This window comes from Camarhynchus parvulus, chromosome 1A (assembly GCF_901933205.1).
Source record: "Camarhynchus parvulus chromosome 1A, STF_HiC, whole genome shotgun sequence".
In the NCBI taxonomy this organism is placed as follows: domain Eukaryota; kingdom Metazoa; phylum Chordata; class Aves; order Passeriformes; family Thraupidae; genus Camarhynchus; species Camarhynchus parvulus.
Genome location: NC_044586.1, coordinates 15,339,503 through 15,352,015, shown reverse-complemented (window position 1 = coordinate 15,352,015; position 12,513 = coordinate 15,339,503). Strand labels below are relative to the sequence as shown.

At 43.3% G+C, this 12,513-nt stretch overlaps 1 protein-coding gene across 3 annotated transcripts in view; it reads right to left on the bottom strand.

The window, feature by feature from the left end:
- The window catches only part of ARNTL2 (aryl hydrocarbon receptor nuclear translocator like 2), a 32,086-nt gene extending 23,329 nt beyond the window's left edge, over positions 1-8,757 (bottom strand). Inside the window, exons 1-2 of one of the 3 annotated variants that reach the window (XM_030959931.1) lie at positions 8,574-8,757; positions 330-477 (exon numbers count right to left, since the gene is read on the bottom strand). In XM_030959931.1, coding sequence (XP_030815791.1) covers positions 330-477; positions 8,574-8,634 — 209 coding nt within the window. In that variant the 5' untranslated portion in view covers positions 8,635-8,757. The remainder of the gene's footprint in view (positions 1-329; positions 478-8,573) is intronic. The other 2 variants (XM_030959930.1, XM_030959932.1) reach the window with 2 other exon arrangements.
- Positions 8,758-12,513: the final 3,756 nt, after the last annotated feature.

Sequence of the window (12,513 nt, the reverse complement as noted above, 5' to 3'; positions counted from 1 at the left end):
TAGTAGGCAAAGAAGGAGAAAAAAACCCTAACAATTAGGATTGAAATTTCAGCATTAGAGACACATTATCTAGACACTTCAGGCCAGGAAATGGCATTACAGAATCCTCCATATATCCCTTGGATTTAAGGATTATTTATCTATTTTTAATAATTGGGGACTGTCAAAGAACACATTTGGAAGACATTGCGAATGTAATGGTAATGAACAAAGGAAAGAGGATTGGAAAGGAGGGAGGAAGAGGAAAAGGAAAGACAGCGACTATGTTGTATAAACAACAGATGAATATCTCGGATTTAGGTTGAGACACGGAGATTTGATTCACTTACTGGTTATCAGAATCACTTCCCTTGCGCTTCCTTGGGATGTCAGGCAGGGCAGCATTGAAAGCCGTGGTGCTGGCAGCCTTGGGGACGGGATTCATGAGGCTGGGCCCTCCGCAGGCCACGCACGGGCTCCCATCCACTGAGAACTTGTCTGGCAGCGAGAATACAGGCTCAGTGTCCAGCAAGAGCTGCAGCACTCTGCATCCACTCTCATCCTCACGGGGACAAAAAGTTGTCTGTGCGTGGCTCTGTGTCTCTGACACAAAAAGCCAAGGTTGCACTGCCACAAGCCAAGTCCAGCAAAGAGTGCACACCTTCCCACAGTGCTGCAATGATCTCACCAACCCAATCAACACACCAAGGCAATATAGAACTGCTCTCCCCTCACACAACCCTTGCACTTAAATTCTCCCCCACCTCAGACATCCTGCTGGAAGATCACCAGCTGTGCCATTTGTTAGCAGATCAAAATACTGTGGCTCAAACTAAATTAGAATTAAAAATACATTGTGAACTGCTTTTAATCAAGTGGGATATCCAAAAAATGGAAGTTTGCTATAATCATATTCCTGACACAAAATCCACAATTACACAGAACATCTGCCATGGAAGTTGGAAGAGTCTCAAAAACTTGTCAAGTTCCCTTCACACTTCTCCTCTTAAGGAAAACTGTTGTTTCTGGGAAGGACAGAAGAGAAATCACAAGCCAAAGCAATCCTAGCAGCCTAGTGGGAAAGGAGAACAGTCCCAAGGAACACCAGCACTATTACACTGCTTTTCTGTCTCAATGCAGCTATCACAAAGAATCACCCAGCTCATGTTTAGGCAAAGAGCCAGAGAGCTAGAATTAACTCTGCTTCAGCAAATGCAGGAATTCCTTTAGGCTTCATGTGCCAGTGAGGACAGATGAGAGATGAAGAGATGTCATTTAAGGAAGTGAGCATCTCCTGCTTCTAGCAGGGAGCAAAAACCAAGAGGATTACTTTGAAAATCCAGCAAGAAGAAAATCTGGACAATTTCTTGTGAGCCTTCTCTCTTTTTTTAGCATCTGTGCTGTTTGTAAAAATGTAGAAATGTGCAAAAACAATGATACAAAAGATATTTTTTCCCCTCTTAGATGTAAACACATCACACACCAGAAAAATGACCTTCTAGGTTCTCATTTGGGGTTGGAATACAGCTCTGGAGAGTTAAATGAAAATAGGCTAATACTCCAACAACAGCTTGTCTGGTCTTCCACTAATCCTCTCTCTATGAAATCAGACAACACAAAGTCAGCCCCTGTTTTATTTTAGAAAGCTCTTTAACTCATTAAGTCACACAGGAAGTTTCAAAAAAAAGAGATGGAAACAAAGAATCAACAAATACTTGACAAATACGTGACAACCTTTGGACATCTGTGACACCAAGAAAATCTAGTTCTTTCAAATGCACATCACGTTCAAATTAGGGATATTAAAAATATATTAAAGAAATTACATTAAAAATACTGTAAGTATTTCTATAAGACAGTGGTAGATCTCTGAAATATTTTTATGATGAGTCTCCTTAAAAGTTTCATTTTATATTTCTGTTATTAACACAATTCCAAAACAAACAAAAAATGCTGACAGATGCAAAGGAACTGTTTATTTAAAAGGAGCAGTTTTAATTTGCCCAGGTCACAGCATCCTATAATTCCTGATTAAGCTATTGAAGTATAATCAGTCTCGATGAATATTCATAAAAGAGTACTTACTAAACAGCAACCTACATGGTTCCAAGACCAGAATGCCTTCAGCACAACAGATCCTTTCGTCCTGAAAGAAAGCAGGACAGCACAGACCCACTGACCTAAATACTGCTCTGCACACAGATGGCCAGCCTGCTTTCCAAACACTTCCCTTTAAAGGAACAAAATCCAAGGCCTCTTTTACAGGTTTTCCAATTTCTCTCCAATATTATTAAACAACCAGGTTTTTTTCCTCACACCCAAGCAACAATTTCTGAATACTGCAGTTATCTCTTCTACCTTTACTAACAACACCCATTTTCGTTATTCTTAAGTGAGAAAACAAAATATATTCAGATTACCAGTAACAGCCACCTACTAGGAACTTCCACACTACAATTATTAGGTGATAAATTGAATCCTTAACACTATCCCTGGGACAAACTAAATGCCAGTATGATGGGTGGCTGATCTTGGACAAAAATGTAAGGTTAAGAATCTGTACTGATCCCTGACATGTTCAGCATGCAGCTTATAGTCTTTATATTTATACACATATTCCAAAAAAAACCCACGAACCAAACCCAAACCCCCATTAACAACGCAAAAGAAAATAAACAGAGAAATAAATTTTAAGCTTCAGAACAACCAAACATAGCTGAACAGTGATTATGTGGAGTTCAACAGAAGTGAACAAATCTTTTTCATACCTATCACTCACTGAGCAAGAAGTGGGCAGAAACAGCTCCTAAAGCCAAAGGAAGCTTTGAAAAGTCAGGAAGGGTGATGGAAAATAATCTCTGAGGGCTCCATAAGAGCCATCATGATGATACTGGGTGATTCCAGGGTCCTCACTCTCTCCCTGGAGTGTCCCAACCTTGTGTAGGCTGTGATGAAAGATTTCTTTCCCTCTCTGGCTACACCACTTTGGGAGAGCTGAATAATGAATTTAACAGTCTTTAGGTTCACAAAGAGAATGGTCTAGAATGTACCCCAAAAACCAGGATGGGCTTCTAAGATCAGAAAAAGTTGAATTTTTACCTGTCATTTGAGCACCTGGCTGAATTTCTTATACTTGCTTTTTTGTGAATATTTTCATACCACTGGCATCACAACAAACACCTCTAAACACACATGAAGCAAACTGAAATAATTCCCAATTTCATAGCACACTTGCTTCATGAGAAATAATACCCAGAAAGACCAATCTTTATAACAAGTTGATGTTTCTATAAAACCAAAATCATTAGTGAATTCTAAAACTACTAAAAACAGTTTAAATCAACTAGTTTTGTTTGACCACGCTAAAGGCTGTTACTCACACTAGTCTGATTTGCAAGCCAAATAAAATTCCAGCTGAGAAATAACATTTTTATTACTGTTCATTCCATTGCTAATGTCCTGGAATACTGATAACCAGATTTTAATGGCAACTGAACAGTTCCTCAAATACATGTCTATCATAATCTATGTCTGTCTCTCAGCATTAAGCCTATATGCTTATCAATATTACAAATCAAAGATATTTTTAAAGCATATTATGCACATTGGGACAGATTAAAATAATGAGAATAATACAGGAATTCCTCCACTGGAATTATTCCCTCTGTGAAAAAGCAAAGACCATCCGAACAGTACAAACACATATGAAAAATAGCTCCTTCCCAGTAAGTATATGTGAAATGAAAAAACTGTTAGTTGAACGCTCATTTTAGTGTATTTCACAACTGGGCAAACAAAATATTTAAAGGATGGTTATCAATACATACTTCTCATAACAAAAGCATCCCCTACTCTTGTGTTTTTTCTACATGGAAAAGAAACAATAATTAGAGTCCCCAAGGGGCTGGCAAAGGAGGGAACAACTGCCAAGGAGCTGCACAAAACTGTTTGGGGGGAGATACAAAGACAAAATCAGCCATATTCCTGTGTCAGCAAAGTTTCTGTCAATCCCATGCAATGCATTGAGAAACAAGGCTTGGGAGACTCCACATTTTTACAATTACTGACAATAATATTTTCTAATCCCATGCCACATTCCTGAGCTGTTTTCACGACCAACAGTTTTAAGGTTTTCAATTCCTAAGCAAACACAAGCTTTAAGAAAAGGTTTATGGCCAAACTCCACCGGCCATAAAAAGGGAAATTCATGTGAACCAATAATGATGTCCACATCTGAAGTAGCCATTCTGGTCCCTCTTGGAGGGAGGAAGACATTTCTAGGGTGATTCATCTCTCCCCAGAATAGATTCCTACATTTGGCTAGATGAAATAAAACAGTTCTAGGGTGATTCATCTCAATCTAAAATAGATTCCTCCAGTTGGTTAGATGAGATACAGCCCAAGAGTGCCTATCTCTAGTCAGTAATTAGGGACCAAAGGAACTGCCTCAGACTTGGACATCTAAAGATAAGTGAGATAAAACCCACCCCAAGTACAGAAATATCACACAATTATTTAACATAAGAGCCACAGACAGCACCTGTTTGCATCACATGCAACAAGTTCAAGCCCAAGACAGGCTTTCCAAATTGGCCTAATTATGCACTACCTCAGGACCACCCACCCCCTAGCAGGGTTAGCTTTTCTGTCTAGGTTTGCAGGATACATATTAGCACTCCAAAAATCAGCAAGAAGATACAAGTTATGTAGTATTAACAAATTAATTAAAAGAGTTGTCAGTTAGCCCTCATTTATTAGTCAGTTTAAAAAAGAACATCCAGATTCAGCTACCAAGATATTACACTAAAATGGGCTTGAAATAAAATATCATTAAAGAAGTGCATTTATAAACCTTATGGTGACACTTTCCATAGTCTGGGAATAAGTGAGACTTGGAGAAATGTGGTAGCTCTGCAGCTAACTAAATCAATAATGTGTTAACACTGGCACAACCTTTCCAAAAATAAGGAACTTTTAATCCAGCTTCCTACTTTGAAACACTTCCAAAGGAAAGGAGAAGAAAGAGGCTGCTTCGAATTCAGATTTCTAAGATCACGGATACCACAGACTACTAAAATGTGTATTTTCCAAAGGTGTGTATGTGGTATGCACAAAACCCTCCAGCTAGGAATCTGAGCTCTGTCAGTTCTCAAGAACTCCAAATTCTGGTGTAAGCCAGTGTGAATTGGCACCTGGGGGCTGTGCAGCCCAGCCAGAGCAGTTCCTTTTAGATTGTAAAGTTCTGTCACAATCGACATCGTTTTTTGGTGGGGTTTATTTTTGGTTGGTTTATTTTGTGTGTGTTTTTTTCTTTGGTTTTTGTTTGGTTGGTTGGTTGGGGTTTTTTGTTTGTATGGGGGTTTTGTTTGGTTGGTTGGTTTTTTGTTTGTGTTTGGGTTGTTTTGTTTTGTTTTGTGTGTTTTTTTTTTTAGATATGAGACAAAGCATCTCTGCTGTGAGGAAAGGCTGAGGGAATTGGGATTGTTCAGCCTGGAGAAGAGAAGGCTTTGGGGTGACCTCACTGTGCCCTTGCAGTGCCTGAAGGGAGCCCACAGGAAAGATGGAGAGAGACTCTTGACAAGGGCCTGGAGTGACAGGACAAGGCGGAATGGCTTCACACTGACAAAGGCAAATAACTCCACGCCATGTAAATTATTTTATTTTACTATGGAGTTACATTTCTAAACTTTTAATTTATTTTAGTGAATTTTTGCTGCAGATTTTTATTAGAGAGTGTGACAGTGACACACACAGCCTACATACTGTACAGGAGTGTGTGAGAAAGAAAGTTACAGGTGCTGTGACATCAGCTTAAGGTCCTGCACATCTGAACACCTATAAAACAAAGAACTGTATTTTCTACACATAGCTGAGAGTTGTACTAAAAATTCTTTGAATTTATTTATGTATTTTAGACCTTTAAAACAGGCCATGAAAAGCATTTTCAAACTTACTTACAGCAAGTCTGGCATCAAGCTCATCACCTACAATACTTCTTATTGAAAGCTGGGACAACAATCTTTGGAATGAAGTTCTGAAAACAGTAGAAGCTATGGACTAAAGCAGCTTATTCTTTCCCCAAATTTTACAAGCATGTGCGATGCAGGAGCAAGATACAGAGAATTCAGTAATGAAAGCATCTTATGAACAACACCATCCAGAGAATAAACTTTTCTATGTTAAGAACATTGAATTTGGTTTTAATCTCACAAAATGAAAAAAGTCAAAAATTAAAACACTCTGAATTACATAAAATTAAATCAAATAATAACACAGGCAACTGACTGCTCTCTGCATCTATATTTACTCATTTTCATCACCTGGAAGAGAAGCAGTCAAAATCACAACTTACCAGTTAAATGACACATTTACTTAACAGATTTCAAACACAAAATATTTGGCCAAATCTATCAGAGTATTAAAAAATAAAATAAGGCAGAAGCCAGCTAATGAAAAGATGCTCCCCAAGGCCTGGAAAGTGTACCCTGCTTTCCCAGGCACTTTCATGTTCGCACCAGGTAGAAAGCACTGATAGGAATTGGGAGTCTCATATATCATAGCTCATTTCTGGCAAAAACAACCAACAAACAAAAAGCAAACCACAAATCCTCTCCAATTATATACTCCTAGAAAAATGGTGGATAGTTGTTTTCCTGTAAGTTTTGGAATCATATGATTGCAAAATGCTGAGTCCTATCAAGTCAGCTGCAGAACTTCCATGGGTTTAGCTGGCCCTGCAGTCCAAACAGGGAATTTTCAAAAGTTCACAATAATTCACTTCCAAAATCACCCACCAAATTAGTTCTTCTTACAATGAATTTGATTCTTGGATGTGAAACATCCAAGAGTTAGAGTTTGAGTTTAGAGTTTGTTTTCCATAATGTGCAAATGTACCAACAATAAGGTGTACATTCAAATGAAGAGAAAAACACCCTAAAAACGAGTAGGCAGGTAAGTTTAGTGTGGCCATATCCCACCAACAATTTAGATACTTTTGTCTTAAAAACAAAGAAGCCCAGAACTTGTTTCTTTGAAATCTACTAAAAGAACAGGTATAAACATAGGCAGCAAATGAAAGCAGGGATGGGGGTTTATCTCACAATAAAACATGAAAGCCTATGAAAGTTCACTGATTTCCCAAATCTACTTGTAAATGGAAATGCCCGTGCATTTGGAGCTTTATTCATTTTGATAATTTTCTCTCCTCTCAGTATATGCATGATATAGAAACAATGTATCTTAAGTGTTAAGCACACTTGAGCAGACTGCAAAAACGCTACCAAAAAAACCCCGCCGCCACCACCACTCTGTTTTCAAACAGTACATTATTTGCCACAGAATTTTACAACAGTATTTAAACAATCAAGCAGCACAGACAGAAAAACGTCAAGGATTTGAGACAACAAGGATCCTCACATACATTAAAGCACACATAACCCAAGAGGCATTTAGAAAACAACTACTAAGCCTAGAAGAATTGGTGCTAACTACACAGAGCTGCAGTGATGGCTCAGGAGGGATCGGACCATTTGTGTTTCCCCACACCCCGTGCAAAACGCTCCCTTCTACTCGTTTCCAAGCAGGAACACGAGCAGCAGCTGGTAGTTTACAACCAGCCTTGATTTAGTATCAGAAACTTATGATTAAAAACATGGAAAGATCAAACCTTGGTCGCCATACAAGCGTGGGCACACATACACACACAGGGAAAATCCAGAATCACTATACCTAAAATACTAAATCATGTTTACCTACCAAAAAAAATCATACCAGAGTTTTAGAAATGCAAGGCTACGTGAGTACCAGAAACAGAGAACTACAAACTTAGTTAAAAAAAAAAAAAAACAACAAAACCCAAACCCCCCAGATTTTCAGCGCACATGGCATCAGTATGATGACACATCTGTCACAGCAATACAGCACAATGACCATTACACAGGCGGATGCCAAGGGGACGGTGCCAGGCTCTCTTCAGTGGTGCCCAGGGACAGGACAAGGAGCAACAGACAAACTAAACACAAGAAGTTCCACCTCAGCCTGAGACAGAACTTCTGCACACTGAGGGTGGCAGAGCCCTGGAACAGCTGCCCAGGGAAGGCCTGGAGTCTCCCTCTCCGGGGACATTCCAGACCCACCTGGACATGCTCCTGTGTCACCTGCTCCAGGTGACCCTGCCTGGGCACGGGGGTGGACTGGACCCTCTCCAGAGCTCTTTTCCAACCCTATTCCGTGATTCTGTTTCCGTATGGGCGCTCCAGGTACCTCCACTGAACTCCACCGATCGGGAGCAGCGAGCCAGGAGCCCAGCGGGAATGAGCCATAAACGCGAGCGGCCCCGGAGCGGCACCGGGCACAGGAGCGGCCCCGAGCGCCCCCACGGAAGCACGGCAGTGCCCCACGGGCACCAGCCCCACAACAACACCCGCCCGTGCCACATCACCGGGGCGAGCGGGCGGACAGACAGACAGACAAAAACAGGCAGACACACCCCACACACGGCGCCCGCCATCGCCCCCCACGCACGGAGCAACGCGCCACAGGGGCGAGGGGGACGGGGCGCGCACCGCCCGCTCCTCGGGCGGACCCGCTCCCACCTTCCGCCGCCCGCCGCTCCTCCTCGGCGCCCTCGGCGCTTCCCGCTCCTGCTTCGGCCATGGCGGGCGGCCCCGTGCCCCGCTCCACAGCGCCCCCAGCACCGCCGGCATGCAGGGGGTGAGCTGAGGTGAGCAGAGGAGGAGCCGCCGGCGCCGGGGAGGGACCGCGGGCTGCTCCGCCAGCCGCCCCTCAGCGCCCCCGCCCCGCCATGTTCCCGCCCCAGCTCCGCGCCACCTCTCGCGAGATGTGCGGCGGTGGCGGCGCCGCCGCGCTCCTCTCACGGCGCTCCCCGGGTCGGGCCCTGCCCGCGGCGTGCAGCGAGCCCAGAGCTGCAGGGACAGGTGCAGTAACCACTCGAGAGACACACCGATGGCTTATTTCAGAGCTGCACAAGCATGGGTGCTCTGTGGTGATACCGCAAATAAAGCACTACTGCCGGGCTTTTCATGCCATTATTTATACGCGGAAATTCAGAGTAAGTTTCCAAGCACAGCAACTCTTTTAGGATTGCTTAGGATCTTTCATGTAAGTTTCTATGCAGCCGACTTCTATGCATGTCTTTACTTGGGCAGGGTCTTTCTGGCATATAGACGTGATGGACCTGGAGTATTTTGCCAAGTTAGCAATGGATACACAGACATACATCAACACTGATTTACTACATCCTTAAAACATGTTAGTTCCAGGATGCCTTGAGTAAGGGATGCTGGCAGCTGCCTCTTCCACTGGTGAGATCGCCATTCTTGCTGGTTAGGCTTGGAAATACACAAAGATCTTACATGAAGGAATATCCTGTCTTAAGATAATCTTGACATATTCCCATTTTGCAACACTCGGGCTGGCGCCCTGCCGGTGTCCCCGGGCTGGGCAGGGCTGGTGCTCCTTTCTCTGGGTGCTCTGCAGAGGATGCTTCATCCGAGGAAGTGTCAGAATCTTGGAATGGTTTTGATTGGTAGAGGCCTCTGTGAGTGGTCAGAGAGCAGTCCCATCTATCAGTGAAAAGTAGCATAAAATAGGGACAACTTTCACAAGTGTGCTGAAGTGTGTGAGCAGAGCTGTAGCTGGTTTTTGGCAGTACCAGGAGCACAGTTCTGAAGTGAACCTGCCCATCACGGTGCTCTGGTTCACACCCTGGAGTGTTGGTGTGAGCAAGGGGTGTTTCTTGGGCACAAAGACCTCAAGGTACACCTGTAAAAGATTAGTGTGTTCCAGCTATTCCCAGGCATTCCTTCTCTCCAGCAGATCCCACTAGAGCCAGTCTGTGAAATGAAATGAAACCTCTGCAACACAAATGGACCTTAGCAGTGCCTCTTCCAAATGACAGAACCTCTGTCACTGTCCTGCCCCGTGTTGGGGCAGCCTGTGCCCACTCAGTTCCACTTGCAGCTGTGACAGAAGAGGCTTTTGCTCAAGCACACAAATCCTGTGAGACTGATCCACAGCCATGTCTATGGGCTGCACAAGTGCTGCTTCTCTCTGTTGGGGCACCGCAATATAAGAAAAATCTAAAGCTCTCAGAGAATGTCCAAAGTAAGGTTATGGAGGTGATGCTGAAGGGCCTGGAGGGGAAGCCACACAAGGAGCGGCTGAGGGCACTTGGTCTGTTCAGCTGGAGAAGAGCAGACTGAGGTCAGAGCTCACAGCAGTTCTGCAGCTTCCTCACGAGGGGAAGAGGAGGGGCAGGCCCTGCTCTCTGCTCTCTGTGACCAGGGACAGGACCCAGGAACGGCTGGAGCTGTGTCAGGGCAGGGTCAGGGTGGGTATCAGGGAAAGGTTCTTCCTCAGAGCGTGCCGGGGCACTGAACAGGCTCCCCAGGGATGGTCACGGTCCCAAGGCTGCCTGAGCTCCAGGAGCGTTTGGACAGCGCTCTCAGGGATGCACAGGGTGGGATTGTTGGGGGGTCTGTGCAGGGCAGGGGTTGGACTTCAGTGATCCTTCCAACTCAGGATACTCCGTGATTCTATGAACTCAGGCACGAGGGAATCTAAAGTACAGACGGTATTGCTCACCAGTGAGGCCAGAGCTGCAGAGTTGATGGTGTGTGTGTGGAGGAAGCTCCTTCTGCAGGTGTTCTTCTCCCACTGTTCTGGGGGCTTTCCCCTGCCTGTTATTAGTAATGGGAATCATGTGAAGCTGGCAAGAGTAGCTGTAATATTTTGCAAAGGATATTTTGTTCTTTCATCCTCAGTTCTAGTGGTCACTGTCTAAGTTAAAATTTATGTCTTTAGAGCTGCAGACAAGGAATCAGTTTTTTCAGATCTGGGGGCAGACTCGTAAGATAAAAACCCCCTTTGCTAAAAGTGAGTAAGAAAATGTGACTAAATATACATGAAAAGGCAGGTGGGATCAGTCTCTTCTCCCAAGTAAAAAGCAGTAGGATGAGGGAACAGCCCCAACCTGTGCAAGGGAAGGTTTAGATTAAATATTAGGACAAAATTCTTCATTGAAGAATTGGAAAAGTCTGTCAGGAAAGTGGTGGAGTCACCAACCCCAGAGGTATTTAAAGCATGTGCGGATGTTGCACTAGGGGATGTGGTTTAGTGGTGGATTTGGCAGTGCTGAGACTTGATGAGACTCAATGATCTCCAGGGTCTCCTCCAAGCAAAATGATTCTGTGATTCTAAAGGCTTGAGAAAGTAAATCCTCACAAAACCCTGCGAGCCAAATGCATTCAAATACCTATGAATTTAGTGTAATGTGGTGGAAAATCAGCAACTCACCTAGTTAGGTAGAGTTTGGAGAAAAAAAAACCCAACCAGAAAACAAGGATGTGTTTCCTTCCTAGCTTTCAGAGATGTAGGCAGAATTCACTTGTCTAAACTCCAAACTATAATCTTGAGGATGGTTCCTCAGATGCAATCCTGAACTCCATTTGTGACATCTTTTATAATTGGAAGCTCCCGGCACGTTTCCCATCTGATGTGGAAGCTCCTTGTCTGTGTGGGAGCGGGCAGCCCAGCATCTTGCCCGTGGCAGAGCCCAAGGGTTAGAGCATGTGGAAGGAGTGGGTGCATGGCTCTGACAGAATATTCCAGGGAAGAGGCATGGGGATCGTGGCTCCCAGCTGGGGATGCTGCTGAAGAAATCCCATGGTACTTCTGTGACAGTCTCAATGCACACTTCTTCATAGGGTGCTTTTTCCCCTTGGAAATCTGATTTTCATTTTAGAAATTTATGTTCTATGTAATCCCACTGTTACTACTGCAAATACATATATATATATATATCTCCATCATGATGGGTTCAGCTGGTCTTGCAGAGTTTGCATTGAACAGAAGGAATTACAAACCCTTTCTGCCCTAAATGAAATAAAAAACAGAAGGGACAGCTAAAAATCAGTTAAGATGCTGTTGCTGTCTTTGAGAAACTGCTAGCATTAATGCACACTTATTTTATTCATATACCACAACTGATACAGAGAAAAAATTTTAAGAATTTATTCCCAGGAAGCTTAAATGTCATCTTTTGTCCTGCTAAAGTACTGTCTTGCCCCATTTCTGAAGCTGGGAGCTCCCTCCTCCAGGTTTGCATGATCAGTGGACACCCAAATGCTAAGGGGATTTCAGAAGTGAGTCAGCCACACTGACTGAAAATGTTTCAGGGACTCAGGAACCACAGAAAACTGAAGATGGCTGTTGTTATAAAGCTCAATGAGTTAAACATCTAAATAGTTACCCAAAACTGTTTTAACAAGCTTAATAGCTAAACAGCTATTAAATACAAACTCTCTCCACATGGGAACATTAATGAGGACATTTAAAATCTTTGGTTTATTTTTTTTAACTGACTCACTAGAAACAGAACTCCAGCACCTGATTCACATTTTGTTTCATATTTTTTAGTGCAGTTGCAATTCACTGCAGAAGTTTTTGGCACTAGGTCAGAAAATCAAATCAGTCTCTTGGCAGCATTTCTGCCTGTCGTGTTCCTCCTCCATG